The sequence below is a fragment of the Gadus morhua genome, chromosome 11 (assembly GCF_902167405.1).
Source record: "Gadus morhua chromosome 11, gadMor3.0, whole genome shotgun sequence".
NCBI lineage: Eukaryota > Metazoa > Chordata > Actinopteri > Gadiformes > Gadidae > Gadus > Gadus morhua.
In genome coordinates this window covers 1,375,948-1,397,393 of record NC_044058.1, presented here as the reverse complement: position 1 = coordinate 1,397,393, position 21,446 = coordinate 1,375,948, and the positions used below count along the sequence as shown (strand labels likewise).

The 21,446-nt window shown below is 42.9% G+C and overlaps 1 protein-coding gene across 1 annotated transcript; it reads left to right on the top strand.

The window, feature by feature from the left end:
* Positions 1-10,494: 10,494 nt before the first annotated feature.
* tppp (tubulin polymerization promoting protein) lies at positions 10,495-21,374 on the top strand. The gene is made up of 5 exons (XM_030371214.1): positions 10,495-10,621; positions 14,754-14,837; positions 15,560-15,895; positions 19,270-19,423; positions 19,525-21,374. The coding sequence occupies exons 2-5, from the start codon at positions 14,824-14,826 to the stop codon at positions 19,717-19,719; spliced, it is 699 nt and encodes a 232-aa protein (XP_030227074.1). The 5' UTR covers positions 10,495-10,621; positions 14,754-14,823; the 3' UTR covers positions 19,720-21,374.
* Positions 21,375-21,446: the final 72 nt, after the last annotated feature.

Sequence of the window (21,446 nt, the reverse complement as noted above, 5' to 3'; positions counted from 1 at the left end):
GACGCTTTACATATTGCCCTATCAAAACTATGTAAGACAGACTAGGAATAAAAGAAAAACAGAGGTTAAACATGAAGAATAAGGTGGGAGTTAGGTGGGGAAGGCTAGTGTGAAAAGGTATGTTTTGAGGGCAGATTTGAAAGAAGAGAGGGCTGGAGAGACTTTGATGTGGGAGGTGAGTGAATTCCAAAGGGTTGGGGCAGCAACTGAGAAGGCCCGATCACCCCAAGTCCGTCGCTCAGTCCGTGGAACTTGTAGCAGGTTGGCAGAGATGGACCTGAGGAATCGGTAGGGGGCGTGGTGATGGAGGAGGTCGGCAAGGTAGGGGGGGGCTAGGCTGTCTTGTAGGTGATGAGTAAGATTTTGTAGTTGATTCTGTGTTTAATTGGAAGCCAATGGAGTTCACGGAGGACAGGTGTGATGTGTTCTCTGGAGCGGGTACCAGTGAGGAGGCGTGCAGCTGAGTTCTGGACATATTGAAGTTTTTTGAGGACTTTGTCGGTGGTGCCGTAGAGAAGACCATTGCAGTAGTCAAGCCTGGATGAAATGAAAGCGTGGATGAGTGTCGCAGCAGCAGTAGTTGACAGGTTGGGGCAGAGGCGGGCGATGTTTCGGAGGTGGAAAAAGGCAGTTTTGGTAATATGGTTAACATGGGGGAGGAAGGAGAGAGTGGGGTCCAGGATAACTCCAAGGTTACGGATTTTGGTGGAGGGGGTGATGGTGGAGCGGTCAATGTTAAGGGTGAAGTTCAGAGTGGAGTGAGTGAGGGTGTCAGGACCAATGATGAGGATTTCGGATTTGTTGGAGTTGAGTTTGAGAAAGCTGTTTTGCATCCAGGTCTTGATGTCAGTCAAACAGTTGGAGAGAGTTGAGAGGGTGGAAGGACTGATGGTTTTGGAGGGGAGGTAAAGCTGTGTGTCATCGGCGTAACAATGGAACCGGAGTCCATGGTGACGGAGGATCTGACCAAGAGGAAGCATGTACAGAATGAAGAGGAGTGGACCAAGCAGTTGTTGATGGCGATGAATTGATATCTGTCGGAGGGATAGGATCCGAGCCAGGAGAGGGCGGTGCCAGTGATGCCAAGGGTGGATTGGAGACGGGAGAGGAGAATGGAGTGATTGATCGTGTCAAAGGCAGCACTGAGGTCAAGGAGGATGAGGATATTTAGGGAGCCAGTGTCAGAGGATAGCAGAAGTTCATTGGTCAATTTGAGGAGGGCAGTTTCTGTACTGTGTTTGGAGCGGAAACCGGATTGGAAGAGTTCAAAGAGGTCGTTGGTGTCAAGGTAGGTGATGAGTTGTTTGGCAACAACACGTTCCAGGATTTTAGACAGAAAAGGTAGATTGGAGATGGGGCGGTAGTTGTTAGGGGAATCAGGATCCAGGCCGGGTTTCTTTAGTAGGGGGGTGAATGATGCAAGCTTTAGGGAGGAGGGGACATGGCCGGAGGATAGAGAGGAGTTTACAGTGTTAGTGATGAGGGTGGAGAGAATGGGGAGACAGGCCTTTAGAAGTGTGGTGGGGAGCGGGTCCAGATTGCAGGTTGTTGATTTCATGGTTGAGACTATGGAGGAAAGATCAGAGGAGGTGATGGTAGCAAATGTGGAGAAGGATTGACCGGTGGTTAGGGGGGGATCCGGTTTGGGACGTAGGGCGGGGTCGATGGTCAACTGGCTGTGGATTGTGCTGATTTTATCATTGAAGAAGGATAGGAAGTTATTGCATTTTTCAACTGAGAAGGAGTGAGAGATGGTATCCAATGGCTTGAGGAGTGTGATAATGGTGTTAGTACCCTGATAGTGCCCTTCTGCCCGTCTGGTGCCCTTCTAGTGCCCTGATAGTCCCCTTCTGCCCGTCTGGTCCTTCTAGTGCCCTGATAGTCCTCTTCTGCCCGTCTGGTCCTTCAAGTGCCCTTCTGCCCATCTGGTGCCGTTCTAGTACCCTGATAGTGCCCGTCTGGTCCTTCTAGTGCCCTTCCAGTGCCCTTCTAGTGCCCTTCTAGTACCCTGACGGTGCCCTTCTGCCCGTCTGGTCCTTCTAGTGCCTTTCTAGTGCCCTTCTAGTACCCTGATAGTGCCCTTCTCAGGCATGCAAACTGGCTCGGGGTGAAAAAGGTGAGAATGATGCGTGAGCTGAGAAAAACACAGACCCACTATAGGGTTCCAGGTTTATACTCCGGGGAGCTTTCTTTTACATTTTTTAATGTGTTAGGGTTAGTCACAAGCTAAAAAAAATTACAGGACTGCGCACAATTACAAACAAAGCATTAATTTATTATGTGCAAGGGCAGCCCCAATAGGTACATAATTTATCACAAAATTAAGAAAGAATATTGAGAAGAATAAAAAGAGGTGGGAGGACAGGGCAATAGGAGTATGCCATTATTTATTTTTCTTCTTGGCCTGGACCAGTGTCTCAAGGGCCCGCTTTCGAGCGACTTCTCTCGGCTATATCGACTAGTATGTATCAACACAACTGGTGACCCGCTGAAAAATTCTCTTTTGGCGCGTTTCCACCGGAGGGTGCGTTCGGTTCGGTTCGCAAAGTTGCGGCACGGTTCGCGTTTCCACCGCCAAAAGTGGGCGTGACATGGGGATAAAAACAAACCGCGAGGTATTATTCTGGACAATGGACGTGTCGCGTAAAACGTTAGCTTGGGCGAACAAGGAGGTGGAGCATGGACCTATTAAAGAAGACAATACTTTATTAAAGCATGCAATTGTGATGTAGAACAAAATAAAAAGAAAACCAAGGTGCTTGCATGATATTGAAGCCTACAGCGATCGTTACTTAACTTGTGTGGTGGTGCCTTATCATTTGTTTACCCTCGCGTGCACTCTCATTGGCTGAATCGATGAGAACGTTTTAGATAATATAAGGTCGCGGGGAGACGAAGCTCTGTTCGTTTGTATATTTTATTTACGTGACCATATTTTTGTTATGTTTGTTTTGGGAATCAGTTCTCGTCGTTCACCTTCGGGATGTTTACGTGGCTGCCGCGGCGATCGACATCCGGCCTACCATGAGGGTACTGTCGGCGGTGGAAACGCTCGGTGGAAACGAGGCATTTAAAGGCTCCGCTGGGCTCACGCTTGGCCGTTTCAGATGGTAGGCGACTTTCCGCTCGCGCTGTCGGATGTCCGCGCGGCTTCACGAGCGAGCGCATGCGTTCGACGAGCACGGAAGCGACAGTTCCACGGGAGTGCGCCCACTTGTCGTGCCGCCTGACAGAATGCTGCGCCTTCTCTCTGTCCGCTCGCTATTAGCAGGCGCTACAAGGACTCCATGGCTGGCCATCAGACCCCCCCCCCCCCCAAAATGTTTTCTCAACGGATCTCCACGAATCACACAAGTGGTCAATTTTGTCTTCAAAACGGCGAATTTCGCCGAAAGGTGACTAGTTTGCATGCCTGGCCTTCTGGTCCTTCTAGTGCCCTTCCAGTGCCATTCCAGTGCCCTTCTAGTGCCCTGGTAGTGGCCTTCTGCTCGTCTCGTCCTTATAGTGCCCTTCTAGTGCTCTTCTGCCCGTCTGGTGCCCTTCTAGTGCCCTTCTGCCCGTCTGGTGCCCCCATGGTTGAAAAGTGTGCTAAAGTGCCCTCTATGGTGGTGAAAATGAGAGAAAGTGCCTTATTGGCTGCCCTTTACACGTGAACAAAAATTAATGAGTGCCCTAGGTTGCCCCTGATGATGATGATGATGTGCCCTCTGGAGCAAGAATATGGCAAACCGAAAAAAACATGTTGTGGTTAGCTATTGAGGTGCAGACGTTCCTCTCTTTGGTAGCTGACGAACGGGGAATGCGAGGCGTTTCTTTCATGTGGCGTCGCCTGACAAACAGCTACATCGAGTGGTACTTAAATCTCCACTGGATAACGAAGCAAAAAGCAGATTAAGAGTATGAAAAGCGCAATTAGATGCCAAGTTAGAAAAACTTAATATTTTCAGTTGGCATAATCCGTTTAAAATGTATATACATTTTTTGAGCGTTCAAGATCCTTCAAGTGTAGGTCATTTCATGCAAGAGAGACGATAATGGTCAGCTATCACCACAACATGAAGGAAAACTTCCTTAAATGTTTCCGTAGCTGGCTGTCAGCGGTCAAAGACTGTATGGTAGCGGCACATTGAATTTTCTCCAGTCTAATTTTTACTTAAAGGTCCCATGACATGCTATTTTATGTATTCTTTAATATAGGTATTAGTGGGCAACTAACACAGTACTCAAAGACGTTCCCGAAATTCAGCCGTGGTGCAGAGTTACAGCCACTGCGCTGTTTTGGTGTCTCTAGCTATAATGCAAATGCGGAGGAGCGAGGCGGGTCAAGGAGGAGGGTGGGGGTGTGGCCCTGAGCAGCTTGCAGCCACGGTACCATGCGCTCTGTTTACAGTGGATGTATCGCAATGGCGAGGCGCACACAGCCTTTAGCCGTGTTCTGTAAATATTCGAGAACACATGGGAGTCCTGGAGCTCTATATCTAAATATTATCATATAGCCTACACAGATATCTATATCATATAATACATATTATCACAGCCAAAAGCTGTGTGAGCCGATATTATGAACATGAACTGCGACATGCCGCCGGTTGCTGCGAGGCACCATTGCCCGGCAGCGGGCAGCCGGCAGCGTGCGGTTCAGTCGACTTCAGGTTGATGTGAAAGTGGAAGAACCAGAGACGTCGCAGAACCCGACAAAGTCGTTTGTGATTCATAATATCGTCTGGAGGCGCACACAGCTTTTGGCCGTGATAATATGTATTATATGATACAGATATCTATGTATTATATGATATTATTTAGATAGGCCTATAGAGCTCCAGGACTGTAATGTAAGTGTTGTACACTTCCTTGTTATTTGGATAACCGTTCTGCTTTTAGTGTTATGGCGCATAACACGTCAGACTCTCGTCTCTGGTATTTCTACAACGAGACTCGTATTGGGGGTTATCTCAGCCAAGGTTGAGAATGAATTGGGGGGAAGGAACTTTGGCTTTGACTCCCTCAAGAACATTAACCACGACATGGAGGAGAAAGGGATTGTTGGCGGGCGAATGTCTCCCGCTTGAGCCCCGCTGAGGGACCACCGCCCCAGGGGAATTGGTCCCCCAATTCCTTCTCAACCATGGCTCAGATAACCCCCACAACAGTCTCGTTGTGGAAATACAAGACACGTCAAAGAACCGACAAGAAACACTTGCGTTACAGTGTGTGTATTCACACACACACATGTGGCGCTCGCACGGTCGAGTCTCATTGGCGGGCCAACGTCTCTGGGCGGGCCAGACAGAGTAAGGGGAGGAGCTGAGATTCTTGGTGACGTCCTAAATACAGACTTCCTTATTCCTTATCAGCGCACTTTAGCCTCCGTTTTTTCAAAGGCGAGCAGAACAGCTAGTGCTCGTTTTACACAAAACGCAAGTTTTAGCCACTGGGGGACCATAGGCAGGCTAGGGGAACTCAAAATTATGTTAAAAAAAACCTCATAAAGTGATATTTTCATGTCATGGGACCTTTCAATGTTAGTAAAGATGAAAGCAGTAAGGCATCCTCCTTTCTTTGGCTAAAATGTGAAAGTGCACAATGATGTGAACAACTCATTTTGGTGTTTATAAAGTCGCTAGAATAAGGGGAAACAGTGTCTTTGAAGCAAAAAGAATTCTGGGGGATGACCCCCAGATCCCCCGTTTAAATAATGAGCCCAACTATTCTTTTAGGTGATACATGGAGATGTAACAAGTGCCCCGAATGGGACCTTCAAGGCAGCGCTTGCTAAGGTTAGGGGATAGGACCTTCCAGGCAGTGTTGCCTTTAAGGCTCCGTTGGGGGAACAAAACACCATCAAGTTAGAAAAGCCACTGTGTCCGCTGGTGGGGCCCCATGTTGTCCAGAATGTGCCCTTTTAATTTTTTCGCCCCTGCCCTTCAAACAGTCTGAGTCCGCCACTGCTACCAAGCAACTATTGAGAGAATTTGATTTGAAACCCAATCTGTTTTTGAGGAAGCTGCAAGAGATAGAATGCAAGCGAGTGGATTTAACTTTATTGTGAAATTCAACGGTAACGCTCCTCTGGGGCTCTTGCTGGGACCCCGCTCCTCTGGGGCTCCTGGGACCCCACTCCCCTGGGACCCCGCTCCTCTTGGGCTCCTGGGACCCCAAGAGTATAAGTGTATATGCTATATTACAGCATATACAGCTCAACATATAGGCCTATTTCTCGAATCACAATGGAGACAATTCACCGTATATATTTTTTATATTCAAGAAAGCTGAGGTATATAAGAATACCATTCCCATTTGACTTTTTTCCTTTTTTCTAGTTTCTAGCTTATCCCTACTCATTGGTTTCCTAAGCAAAGTAGGGCTTTAACAGTCTCGTGTAGGCCTCCTATCACTATCTTTAAGTATGACTGTTTGTGAATATATGGCTTTTTACAATCCTCATTTCAGATGATCAGCTGTGACAACGGGGCGATCGCTCCTATGGTCAGCAGCCACGAACTCGCTCCCCACAAAGCCACTCGTGTAACGGATGGACGTGCCCCCCTCATGTCAACCAGGTGATAGGCTGGCTGCTGCTCAGCTACCTGGCCTCCGTCTATGGCAAGCCAACCCCGCCATAAAACGCCACCATTTAGTATCACCTTCATTACGCCGTAAAAAACGCCGTCAAATTTATAAAAACAGCGTATTTTACGCCGTAATGCGCAAAAAAGCGTCGCTTTTTACGTCGCAATTTATGGCAAGCCAACCCCGCCATAAAACGCCACTATTTAGATGCGTATCACCTTCATTACGCCGGAAAAAAAAGCCGGAAAATGTAGAAAAACTGCGTATTTTACGCCGTCATGCGCAATAAAAGCGTCGCTTTTTACTTCGCAATTAAGCCTTTCAAGAGCGCGCGTAAAAAGCGCAGTTTTGAACATCAAAACGCGCGTAAAATACGGCGCGTTTCTGCACTTCACAACGGCGTAAAATACGGCGTTTCTCTATGCTAATAATCTCCGCACTTCTTTTCTCTCAGCCAATGCATTTGAAGTGTTTGCGCCCAATCGCTGAACAAGACAAGCAGACCAAATCAGTTCAGCCAGCACAGATCTGCATTGAGGAGTTCTCCTCTCATTTGTTGTTAGTTGTAGCGTCATATAGATATATATTAGTAAATCCAGTTACAACAGTGTGGTCACCGTGGCCGTGGCCCAATCGATAGAGACGCTTGCTCTGTAGGCAAGAGGTTGTTTTAAAAAATAAATAAAAATACATATAAAGACGTTTCAAACGTTCCATCGAGTCTCTCGCATTCTACAATGGCCAGCTTTATTGTTTCCCATGGGAGTCGGCGACTAAGTCTGCGAATGGACGATCTGAAACTAAATCGGACACTAGATTTCTTCTTTGAAGAAACAGAACCTCCTCCCCGTCATAACGGAGCACTTCGGGGCACCAGATTGCTTTAGAGCGGTACTGATCGCGTCGTGTGTCTTTCCAGTGTCAAATAGTTCACGAATAAAATCACCATAAGGTTCAAGTGCGGCCATACCTAAGGCTAAATTTAATTAGACAGTCTATTGCTGGTTTAGGTGGTTGGCTCTTTTTTCTTCGCTGCGTTCTGCCTTCTGGTGTAGCCTATAACTATAGGCCTACATAATCCGTGTATGGTTCGTTCTTTGTATATTCCGATTTAAAACAAAATCAGAAAAAACAATTAACAGAGTCGTTTTTTGGTTTTTCTGATTTGGTTTTGAAGCCGAAAAAGGGCAAAAGGAAAATACAAATAAAGTGTATTTTTCTGTTTTTTAAATCAAAACGGGAAAACTGAATAATCCAATTGCTTGTTTTGTTTGCGTGATATTTAGATAAAACCGCAATGAATGCCGGGAAATTGGACACGCGGATTTAAAGAAAATACATATAAAGACGTTTCAAACGTTCCATCGAGTCTCTCGCATTCTACAATGGCTTTATTGTTTTCCGTGGGAGCCGGCGACTTAGTCTGCGAGTGGTCGATCTGAAACTAAATCGGAAACTAGATTTCTTCTTCGAAGGTTGTGCTCCACACAGAACCTCCACACCGTCATAACTATGGAGGTAGATTTGTGTCTTTATTATGTAATCAAAAATAATAGGTTTGAGAGCAAAACTTTCCACACTGCAATAAAAAAATAGGTTTGAGAGCAAAACTTTCCACACTGCAATCAAAAAATAGATTTGAGAGCAAAACTATCGACACTGCAATCAAAAAATGTTTTATTGCAAGATAAATTAATGTGATAAAAAAAATATTAATGGGAATCCAAAAGTTTTGTTTGCAAACCCAAAAGTTTTGTTTGCAAATCCAAAAGTTTTGTTTGCGAATCCAAAAGTTTTGTTTGCGAATCAAAAAGCTTTGTTTGCGAATCCTAAAGTTTTGCTTGCGAATCCAAAAGCTTTGCTTGCTGTTGAGCTGAATCTCGTGGGCGGGACCTACGCCGAAAGATGTAAGACACGTCTCTATTGGCCAGTCTCGATCGGAGTGACAGCTTGGCAACATCCTTGTACATTTTTGTTCTTCTGTTTCGGGTTTAAAAAACCAACACACAAATCAAATGCCGTTTATTTGTTTATTCCTTTTGCCCTTTTTCAGTTTCAAAACCAAATCAGAAAAACCAAAAAACAATCCTGTTAATTGTTTTTTCTGATTTTGTTTTAAATTGGAATATTCAAAGAACGAACCCTACACGGATTCTCCTACCTCCTGTATTCCATCACTTTACTGACACACACAATGTGTGGCAGTAAAGTGACAGGATCATTCCATAGACAAAAATCTTTCCATATAACCAATTTAATTTAAGATAGTCATTGCACAGCTGTAACCAAGTATTCTCATTATACCCTAGTTATATCCTTTGTATTTGTGTAAGAGTTATTTGTATTGTGTAACCTGCTGGATTATGAAAGTTAGTTTGGGGCAAATAAAGTGTCTGTCTGTCTGTCTGGGGGAAAATGCCGTGAAAAATGTACGCACGGTGCGTTCAGGATTAGGACTGATATATGTCGGCCTATAGGCCTAATCAATCGTGTTTTAAGTCATTTACATTTTTTTAATAATTAATGTTTTTCCGATTTTTTTTTAAAGACTGTCTCAGAATTGTCTTACGCCGATACTATAATGAAACTCCTGATATTTATTGTGTTAAAGCACATACCTAAATGATATGCACTAGCATAATAGGGATTTCATTAGCACTCAGTAAAAGTGCCTCCCTGTGCCTTCTTTTCTCTATATTTTTCTTTTAGCCACTGACTTTCGGACTGAAGGTGGAACCTCTCTGAGCCACTCCGAGGACAGCTTTGAACTCCATGGAGACGACCAGACTGTGGGAAGGGCGAGCGGCGAGTCCGTCGTCGGCAGCCCGGGGTTACAGAACCCCCTGGGGAGCTCCAGTTTGAGGACCACATCCCCACAGCAGGGCCCTCCACCATGCCCAACCTGAGGCCAGTGGATGGCCATGAACTCTGTAGTCATCCACACTGGAGGGCCCAACCTGAGCCCAGTGGATGGCCATGAACTCTGTTATCATCCCCACTGGAGGGCCCAACCTGAGCCCAGTGGACAGCCATGATCTCTGTAGTCATCCCCACTGGAGGGCCTAACCTGAGCCCAGTGGACAGCCATGAACTCTGCAGTCATTCTCATTATTCAATTGTTCCTTTCTTTAGAGTTCGCTGGTGTATGTAATACGTCATGAAGCGATGCATTCAAAATGTATTAAAATCAAAATTTTGATTGCACGATTGAAGTATTTGAATTTCTTGTTTCATAATCATGGAGTGATTATGCTACCATTTCAATATGTATGTTTTTTTCCCCAGAGGCTATACATGACCACACGGTGGCACTATTGTGGAAAAGTAGTTAAACCTACATGGTTTGGTGACATCCCCTTTTAAGGATAAGGTAATAGGTTATTTCCTAAACATACAATGAAGGCATAAACTCTCTTTTGGTGTCTACCAGGCCCTTATGAACTCAAGGGCTACATCATTGGTTCTAAGTTTTGTCGACAGCCTACCTTCGGATGTTTAATGGACATACACTGATCATCAAAATACTCAACAACCACTTGGAAAAAGAACTCTGCAAAGATTCAACATAGCCTTAAAGATCTGACAATAAGATATTGTATGTCTGAAACTGCCCGGATGAACTTCCTGAAAAATATTTAAATCATTAATTAGATAACAATATATTATGAACATGCACGGACACCTCATAAATCGTTATCTTTATTGGCAATTATTCTACGTAATAGTGGGGACCTGAAAAGTCTTCAACTATGATACAACCCGTTTTATTTTGAATATCTTTTGGTTGGGTTTGTATACTGTATAGACATTGTAGGCAGCAGGACAAATGATCCACGGTCCAAAAGAGGGAATATATTTCAGAAGCTTTTTCTCTGCCATGGACATCAGACCTCAGACGGCAGCCAATCAGCGCTCTAGTTTTGCTTCAGCATCTCCCACTCTCTCTCGAGCGTTCCGAGGCAGATGGAGCAAAGAGCTGGAGAACAGAGAACTGATGGCTCTGTAGAACCGACAACCCTCACCTAGAGAAGGTGGATCATTAACCTGACAGGTAAATGCATTTCATTTTACATATTATATCAGGGGATCCTTGTATAACGAGAAGCAATTTTGTTTTGAAAACAACCCCCTTAAATGACAGGATACATAAGACAACAAACTCACATTCGTCCAGTATCAACAATCCTTTATGTAGGCCAATGTCAATTTTAGGCTTTGCTGTAGGTTAAATTGCACCGATTGATTATTATATATACTCCATGCAGAAATGTTAGTAACAAATGAATAAATAATATATATTCCATGTGGCTTTTTTCGTTTTTTGCATGAGACAATGTGCGGTTAAACGTGGGTAGTGTGCTTGTTGGAGAGCGCTTATGGAGGCGCGCCTGTAAGCTGAATCCTGAACAATAACAATGATCACGTGTATTCCTCTGCCACTGCTCCTGCTGTATGAATCTCGCATTTGCAAGTTTATGTAACATGATCCATCACGCCACAAAAACATGCTCCCACTGGCCAATGCTATTACTTGTTCATTTCCCATTCCATTAAGGTCAATGTTTTTTTATGTAGTTAAAAAACGACAATGATTAACCTCACTAGTAACATAATTATATATGACTTAGCGTTGCTTTGTAGTAGGCCCTTATTAGCCCCTGAAACAAATAGATTAGTAGCCTCAATTGCAGAGGCATCTGAATGCAGTATAACACCCTTGGACTAAATGTACTCGTGTATGCCACTCTTTCGACATCCAGTTACGACAATGAATACTTTGCATGAGCTATTCGGCCCATATGTAGGGTTAGTCATGCATGAGGAGAAAAGAGATTCATCTTTCCCTTTGTCCCAGATTCCTCTGCTCCTGCGCTTGAGCCTCATAGCTTCTGTCCTCCAGAGTTAACCTCAATGTGTAAACCAGTGGACCTAATTAGTCAAAACATAATTCATATTCATGTGTGGTTGGAAAACTGAAAGGTTGGAAATGCATCCATGTACAAACTAGTTTTTAATAGAATAATTGCACTGGCATATTTTGCGATATTTAATTATTCGACCATCTTGGTTATGGGATGGGTTTTTGTAAATTAATGTCTCAAGACACTAAGCTTCCACTGACTTATGTGGGTGATTTGATTACCGCAGTTAACCTCGGCATAGCCTCACGTTATACGTTGTCTAATGCTCCCAAAAATATGGACTGGGAGAGAAGAAGGTGGGGAAGCTAGAGGACCAACATCATCAGAATGCCAGGATGTTTACTAATGTAATAATGAGGGTCTTTAACCGGCTCTCATTATTTTCTTATCCTCCATCTTTGTTTCTTTGTCTCTGTATGTCAGGGTCATTCTGGTAATGGATGGGGGACAGTTGGGTTGCTGTTAGGTCCTTTTGGATCATCTGGTTGCACAGTTGTGAAATGCTTTGAGTGGAAGTATTGCGATGTGACCAATGCCTTTCTGTGGATTCCATCTGCCTCCCTCTCAGTGAGACAAAGTCTTCTATTAGCAGAAAGGGGTTGATTGTCAGATTGAAGACAGTTGTAAGTAAACAGAGGTGGTTGTGGAGCGTTGATCTGATTGGCTGTTGGTGCAAGAGTATATGGGCCTACTTGCCCAGGGCAGTGATCCAGATAGAAGCCAGATGCTTCATGCCCAGCCACCATGAGGGCTCGGTGGGTTAGTACGGTTCAGTGCGGTTCTTACACAGACTTAGCATACCGCTAATGCCGCGGTCATCTTGTGTGGTTAACACTGATCTGCAAAACCAACAAGTTGAAGATGCATTAATTCTTCTTCTGAGTGGGTTCAAGGTTTGCGGAGGTTCTTCTTGCTTGAGAATGTATGAAATGTTCTATCCGGAGTGTCTTTCTGCTATTAATAGATCTAGTTAAAAATGGTTAAATTTGTAGTCAAAGCATTCAGCTGTACAGTGTAAGTCCCAGCCTTCTGTCATCCAGTCAGATTTCTTTCTATGTGTTTTTTGATATCCCACGGGATTTATAGGTGCATCTCTGTTGGGAGAGAGAACGGTGAGGATAGAACTAATGTGAATCCTTGGCTTCAGACCTTTAATGAAATACCATGGTAATGTAACGTGTAGTACCTTGTTTACTAAATGTCCAATATTTTTAATAGGGCCTTGTGATAGCAATCAGAAAGTATCATAGATCAATTATACAAACAGTGAATAAAACATAACAACCTCGAAAGATGTTGTTTAGGTAAATCTCTCAGTATGTGTTTTAGTCCAATCCAGAACAACACACTTAATGTATTTTGAGCTCTTCATAAGTCTTAAGAGACAATTTGAAGGCAGAGAAGTCTCTTTGCACAGGAGACGATCGCACTTGAGACAGAGGGCTATGAAGTCCAATCTCAGTGTGAAAAGATTCCTTTGTTTTGTATAGATATGGCTTCCGTGAATGGAGCCTCCCTAAACAACAATACAAAGCTAGAACTCTGTTGAGGATGACAAAAGACCACCACAGCACTCACAAGACATCATTATGCTACTATCAGGAGCGTGTGTATGTTTGTGTATGGGTTATTTATGTTACATTTTAGTGAATTAGTGTGACATAGTCATCGCTAATGTCTGTTTATTTAGAGAGTATGATGGTCCCCTTACCTCTCTGACCTTCCTTATGATATAAAAATAATATCAAATAAATAAAGTATACAATTCAATGTAATATAATGCTAATACCTTCAATAGTATTATCTAATATAATTGTCATAGAAATTAAAAGTAAGTATGGACACCTTACTTTCCATTTGGAATGACATTTTACCATGTGCCAAGTTCTGCAACTATGAATATAATAAGAGTAACAATTCGTTTTTTTAATGTGTAATAATGAATTTGTGGTCAGATGAAGTGGGGAAGGTCACTGCATGTCATGGCATGTTTGTGGAAAGTTTACCATTTTCCTTGGCTATACTACAAAGGGGATCAAAATTTATATAATTAACTCAGAATATACTTTTATCCTGGATTACGACAGACTGAGTTTAAGCTGCAAGAGATGCGTCTCACTTTTACAAACTAAAATCTGCCGTCATGTCGATTTTGGCTGGAGCTCTCGATGACGTATGCTTGTCACACAGTGAGTGGTACTCCGAGATGTCACCATGTGGGTGATGGAGATGGGCATGGGACCTCGTCACACACACACACATACATACACATACACACACAAACACACAAGCCACTTGCTGATTGGACAATGGTATCCCAGTCCCCATATCTCTCAATGACATTATTCACTAATTATCTCCCCCTTTTCTGTTGTATGAATAGACATGGCAAATGGGAATGGCTTTGGGCACTTTATTGTGCACATGAGCAGGTCAGTCGCATTCAAACAGGTTATAGTTGTGATTGCTGGGGTCTGTCCCTTCTACACAAAACTCTTTGCTTTACACAGTGCCATCGAAGTTAGTGAAAGGCGTTTGTTGAGTGGGAGTCATGTGGGAGTAAGCTCCTTTTTTACCAGTTGGACCTGACAGGAACTCAGCTTTCACACATACCTTTTAATGAGAAGCGAGTACGACCACCACAAGGCTATTCTGGGCAGTTAAAAAAGGTCATTCAAGGATGCCCTAACTATGGGAACAGCTGAGAGGTGAGATGAGTTAAGAAGATAAGTGAAATTTTTATTTTATTTCATGCTGTCGATTTTTTTTTTTTTTAATGTGGATATTTTGAGTAAACATTTCCTATCCTCGAAGAGTAGGTTCAATGCTTTCTCAGATGGTTCAAATGAGAGCCACTTAATGGATGGAGAATGCTACTGGTTTGAGTGTATAAAGATGAGTGTGATGATGCGTCTCGGAGGGAGCCCTGTGTTTGTGCTGTACGTGGGAATCACTTAAAAACACACAGCGACAGTTAGTTTAGAGAATAACTCTAATCAATTCATTATTTTTTGCTGTTTAAATTGGGGCTCTTTCTGGGTAGTCAGTTATTAATAGTAGTAGTTTAATAGGAGACATGTGTCCTCCTGCTCATTGCCATGCATTTGTCATTATTTTGGGTGGATTTACATATTGATGTAATGTCAATTGTTTTATTCATGTTGGGAGTAATAGAATATTAGCAGGTTTGGTTATTTTTAAATGATGTTTAAACCTTAAACGCTAAAAATAATAACTTTCACCTCTTCACACTTTTTACAGCAAAAAAAGGAAACACAATTCAGCTAATCCAAACAGTATACACAAGGAAATACATTCCCACAAAAACAACATGGCAGATCAGAAGTAAGTCTGTTTATCCATGTGTGAGTGTATGTGTGCATGCCTACAAAGCGTCTATATATATTTATATAGATCTATGTCTATAGATCTATAGACATATATGTCAATAGATTAATCTATGTCTATAGATTACATTTCTGAATGACCAATGTCATGTTTTCTGTGTTCCGGGCACTCGTTTGCAATGCCCTTTCGTTTCACATGATCCTATGAACAACTTGCACCTCTGTGCCAGTACACCATTCACAGTACCTCTTGAATGACTGTCTAAACTTGCCCCGAGCAAAGAGCTACCTCAAGAGGGCAGCCAGAGTAAACAGAAAAAAACACAAGATTACGTCTTGACATTAGGCAACAAGCCTTGTGTTCTTTGCATGTATGGAGCTAAGCCAGAAACAGGTCAGAAACTGGTCAGCTTAGAGGGATCTAGAGAAGACCATTAGAATGAACAGGGATGTTGTCTTCAGTCCTCAATATCAGACCGGGTGCAGAAAGTAGAACTCCATTTGGGTTGTTAAAACCATCTGGATTTGTTAATGAGCACAGCCCAGCAGTAATAATTAATGAGCGCACCCTTATGTGTCAGGACATGGGCAGAAGAGAGACAACTCATTCACATTTAGTTGGTCCCCTTGTTTAATAGAGGCCTGATAATGACTAATAAGTCAAATTCGACATATGACCTGACCTGTATGCTTAAACAAAGTCTGGTTCCTCTATCTCAGAGATAACGCGCATGACTTCAAGGTTCAGACGGCCAAGCACTCCAACATGAGCACAGCATCCATGCGACCGCCCAGTGAACAGTCCAGGGACAGAGCGTCCAAGAGGCTCTCGTCTGAGTCCAATGGGAACAATGAAGGTGGTGTTGGAGCGTCTACTCCAGTGGAACTGACTGCACTGGAAGAGTCCTTCCGCCGCTTCGCCATACACGGGGACACGCGGGCCACAGGCAAGGAGATGCATGGCAAAAACTGGTCAAAACTGTGCAAGGACTGCAATGTAATCGACGGAAAATCCATCACCCTCACTGATGTCGACATCGTCTTCACTAAAGTCAAGTAAGAGGAGACAGTTATTTACTACCTTCTAGTGAGCAACTTTCAATTCATGCTATTTTTTCACTAATTATTGCATCATTTGTTTGCTATAGCCAGGGCCGGATTAACAATTTTCTGTGCCCTGGGCAACAAGGCTCAAGGGCCCCCCCCCCCCCCCCCCCCTCGCCGCCGCCAAACAATCGTAAAGTCGCTATCATCAGAACTTGGTGGCTTGATGAGTACTTATTGAATGTTTCAATTGTCTTGACAGCAAACAACTAGGTAGGCCTTAACTTAACTTAATAGGCCTCACCTCCATTACCACTGTTAATGGCTGTTAGGGCCGGCTGCCCTGGGGAGGGGGGGGTTCATCAGGGGGGATAAGGTGCTTCGGGTGTGACCTCTATCGCGTTGGGGGTCGGAGATGCCGGAGGAAAGCATCTGGCCACACACACACACACACACACACACACACACACACACACACACACACACACACACACACACACACACACACACACACACACACACACACACACACACACACACACACACACACACACACACACACACACACACTCTCTCCCTCTCACAAACACCTCCCCAAACCCTCTCGTAATCTGTCCTTGTCCCCGTATAATTCTTTATGTTTTGGTATATGTTACATGTCTGTCACACGTATCTGGGTTTTGTCGTGTTATGTGGTGTCTGAAGATGTATGTTTGCACTTTGAAAAAAAAAAACGTTGTCAAGGGCCCCTTTGATGTCACGGGCCCTGGGCAAGTGCCCAGTTGCCCTAATGGTTAATCCGGCCTTGGCTATAGCTACATACTTTTTGTTATTTTAATGTTCTTAATTGCCGATTTGCATGACAAACTGTTAGTCATGTCTTACTATCCTTGTCATGGTGTACTATCAGAAACAACCAGAGGTCAGGGTGTGACCCTGGGGGGTCACGGCGTGTCCTTCCTGATCTTCCTCAGCCTTATAGCGTCATCCGTCTCTATGGTGATTGAGACTTCCATAAAACCAGTGACCCCACAAAAAAGGATTCAAACATATTAAATTATAGCTGGCTGGAAGAATGGAATTTGCTGAATGTCGCTGACGTAAACAGAAGACACCCTGTATGACAGAGGCGAATGTCTATTCCATTATTTATTATGATAAATGGCACAGAACCAAATAATGTATTGGTGTATTGAGGGCATTCAGCTTTCTTATGGTTGACTATATTGTGCATTTTTTTTGTGCACGGTCATTTTGAAGTTTTATTTTCATGCATGAATCAGCTTCCTCATCGTGGCTGAACGCAGAGAATAAAGATTATTCTGCTAGACAGCTCCAGGACTGTGGCTAGAAACCAGTCATCAACTGTCCTCTACTGGAGGAGCAGACAGTGTAAGAATGCTCTGGAATCTCTCATTGATTTAGTGGCCTTTCAATCTTTGTTTTTGTATTCCACACATAATGAAATGTATGGAACAGACGTGGTCCAAGCACGGTCTTTAAACAATGTTTACAGGTATTCAAACAACTGTTAGTGAGGTGAAACCTTTCAGTCAAAATATGATGTATAAATATCATAGGCCTAAAACATACTCCAAATTAAGAATGCATCTACAGTATAATGGTTTTGATGACATTATAGTCAAACTACGTTATTGTTCCAAAACAAAGGCTACCTTCATTCAGTTTGCTTGTTTGTGGCTACCTCATGCATAGCTATTATGTTTAATACAGCTATGACCTGTAAATTGGATGTGCTTAATAGCATCTGCTGACTAAATAATATAGTAAATAGTAAATGTGGCATATCTAATCTCCATTGAGGATTTCATTGGGATCTTCTCACATGCAGAGTGCAGCTCGGATACCCGTTGGAGTGGTGTGTTCAGTCTAACGGAATCGTTAACAAAGCGTGTGGCATGTGTGTATATTTCAGAAGCAGCTGAGAGGACTAGAGGAAGAGGAGGAAGGGGGATGGGTCCATGTTCTAAGCTGGGTCTGACCCCCAGGCTCATGTGTGGGTTTGTGTGCTATGGAAGGGCAATCATGCCAGAGATGTGGATCTCTCCACTTTCTTTCTAATAACAGTTAAAGGTCTTGAATGATTACTGTTGTAGCAGTTCAACAGATGCACTTTCACTCGGCGGAAATTACTACTTTATTCTATCTTGTGTGAGTCTCTACTGAGTGTGGTCTCTTCCCTTGTTCCGTAGACCCAGTACCAAAAACACAGATCCCAAACACAGATCCCAACTGTATCGGAAACAATTCTGTTGTCGATACAGTTGGATTCAGCGTTTGCTAGACTTCAGCTCCACAGCAGTGCCGCTTAGATAGATAACCATGGTATGCCTCTGCTCGCCTTGCTATCATTCATTTACGTCGTTCTGGCACATAGTTGGACCAAACGCACCAGACACAGATGCGCTACATCTATACACTTTTACAAACATTAAATTTCATCCTTTTCTGTAAACTATTGTTATTCTACAGTACATCATCATTTGTCTCCTCAGAATAGTAGAATAATGCATTGCCATGACGAAAACCATCTACACACTTCACCGAGTCCAGTATTTTATTGTGATGGATTTACAAAAGAAACATGGTTGTATAGCGGACTATCTGCAAAACGCCAACTGGAAATCCAATTTCCCGCTTGACATAAGACAGCATGGAACCGACAAGGAGGAATGCGGCCCTCCAATGTTAAACACGCAGCGCCCAAACTATCCCTGTCGCTGAAGCAGCCAAATGAATAATAAACCCAACAGCCCTGTTTACTGTAGCTGGTTGCTATGACGGCAGGTTGCTCCGGGAGACGGTAGGCTTTACAGGCCGTTGTTTAGGTGATTTATCACCACGGCAATAGCTTGTTTGTGTTTGTGTTACTATGCTCTTTTAACATGGAAGTGAAATGGGCAGGCCGCCAGACTTTGGCCCAGCTCGGGCAGCCCAGCAGGAGTGACTGTTGAGGCCGCTGTGACACACGACTCAAGATAGGGAACAGCGATATGCTTTAGTTATGAGCAACAATAAGTGTTGAGTATACGTCTCATAAACATAGTGGTATATGGCAAGAGCGATGTTAGCCACAGGTTTGAGCCTGTGAAGCGACTTGAAGGACTATGAGCAATGAGTCCCACTGGGAGACATAGAATCTAAACAGTTCATCTGCTTTCACACTTCATTTTACAAGGTGGACACAATCTGTTCCCTGTCTGACCCATAAACCTGCCACAATGAAGCCATCACGCATGCTTTTGTATTGGTAATAGATTACGTGATTGCCTGCGATCAACGACACACGGCATATGGTGGCTGGATCAGCCTTCAAGGGCTGGGTCAGCCTTCAAGCGCTGACATGTTTGTCTTGCACATTTCAGGAAGAAATCCTGCCGTAACATCACGTTTGACGAGTTCAAGGCGGCACTGGGAGAACTGGCCAAGAAGAAATATAAAGAGAAGCCCGCAGAGGAGGCCGAGGCTGAGGTCTTTAAGCTGATAGAGGGGAAAGCGCCGGTTATCTCCGGAGTCACGGTAAGGCCACCATAATGTACGTATGTAGAATGATCAAAGAATGATGAATACAACTGTATGAATGACTTCAGAAGTGAAGGTGTTTTTGTAAAACCCCACAGAGAGCGGTGGCGTCCCCCACGGTGAGCCGCCTCACAGACACCAGCAAGTTCACCGGCTCGCACAAGGAGCGCTTCGACAACAGCGGCCGCGGGAAGGGGAAGGCCGGGCGTGTGGACGTGGTGGACACGTCCGGGTACGTCTCCGGATACAAACACGCCGGCTCCTACGAGAAGAAGCTTGCCAAGCCCATGTGAGGGGGAAGGGAGATAAACACTAGATTGATATGGATAATTTTCTATAACAACAGCACACACACACGCACACACACAATCTGAAAGCGCAAAAAAAAAATCATGTAATCTCCCACTGGCCATTTTCTGTTTGTCTGCCATTTTGTTTTAGTTTTTTTATTGTGTAATTTCCTTTTGAAAGGTCAGAAAAACTGGAAAACTGTTTACATCTTTTCATCACCAGCTGGTACATTCCTATGTGAAAGTAAGGTACTGCCAAACCCTGAACAAAGATAACAATGAGAGAATCTTCTGTACTAGCCATAATGACTACGTTATTATTATAGGGCCGTATAGTATTTCAAAGTACAGTGAACTATTCACCAAACAAAAGCAATAAACTTTGCACTTTTCATGGAAATAGCAAGTTTCCCCCGTATTGAGCATTACACTTTCAATTTCCTCTCTGTATATTTTCATAGTAGATTCCGTTATTGAAACCATTAAAAACTTGAATTGATTATACTTAAATTGATACCTCCCTCCTTATTTATATGTGTGTCTGCCTTATCTATAGTGAAATAATAATCAGTTAATTATTATTTAATCTTAATATTTTAATATTAATCTTAATATTTTCAGATTTCCGAGATCCTTTACGTTAGGTCTAAAATAGAACAATCTTTTCCTTATTTTAAACCACTTATCGAAAACGATAACGGACTGAATCTTTCTAGGCATCCCACTTACCTAATTAAATGATGTTTAATTTTATAAAAAGGTTCTACTGTAGCAATTAAAGAAGAAACAAGTATAAGAGTAAAAGCATATATATTTCTGAACATTTTAAAATATAGATCATATGAAGTATATTTTACGTCCTGAATTATCCACATTTGGATTGAGAAGTTTTTAACAAGAACGTAATATTAAACGTCCCTGTATCCGTACTTGTAAACTGTATACAGAAACCATTTTGGTGATAAACATTTAACAGAAACTCACACAGAACTAATGAGCTGGGTTGGTGAAGATTGTATTTTTAACATTGTACTTACATTATCTCTCTGTCAGAGTAGCATACTGTGGTTCTAATATATTGGTGGTAAGATTTTGTATATTTCTTTTGAATTGATAGAGATGTGTCTTTATTTAAAACACGGGTTTCCTATATTCCTCTTTAAGCGCTGGAACATGTATACTGCATCTGGTTCCGAAGCGCATAGATTCATGAAAAATATGTATGTTTCTGTCATTTAACGTTTAAATTCTGTAACCAATGTGAAGACATTATCTTCATTAGAAAAAAAAAAGTGTAGAATAAATGGTGGACATTGAACTATATTAAACAAAATCAGATGATAGTGTTTATTCAAAATGGAAAGGGAAAAAGAAAAAAATACTTTTTTTCCTAGCCTTTTCTCTATTTTTTCAACATAGTGGTGTACCATTGTTGTTGAAGTGTTTGCTGTAAGTATTAGCTTTAGTATCTCTGCTCCAATCTGTGATGTATGCTTCATGCCAAATACAGTGCACCTTTTACACAAACGACCAACAATAATGTCTTATATTAATGTTAACTATTGTGTCCTGGTGCATGCTACACGTCTGTCTCTCTCTTTAAAACTTGTTGATATGATTTGTAGTGAATTATTGGAAAATAAAAAAACAAAACATGTGGTGGTGGATGTTTGTTGATTCAACTTCACCTTAAAATGCAACAACATTCCATGAGTGCGTTTCAGCCATTC

Excerpts from the sequence above, each read along its gene's own strand:
- tppp (XM_030371214.1), top strand. Across the intron at positions 15,896-19,269 it reads ATCGTCTTCACTAAAGTCAA|GAAGAAATCCTGCCGTAACA; the intron begins GTAAGAGGAGAC and ends TGCACATTTCAG. Across the intron at positions 19,424-19,524 it reads CGGTTATCTCCGGAGTCACG|AGAGCGGTGGCGTCCCCCAC; the intron begins GTAAGGCCACCA and ends AAAACCCCACAG.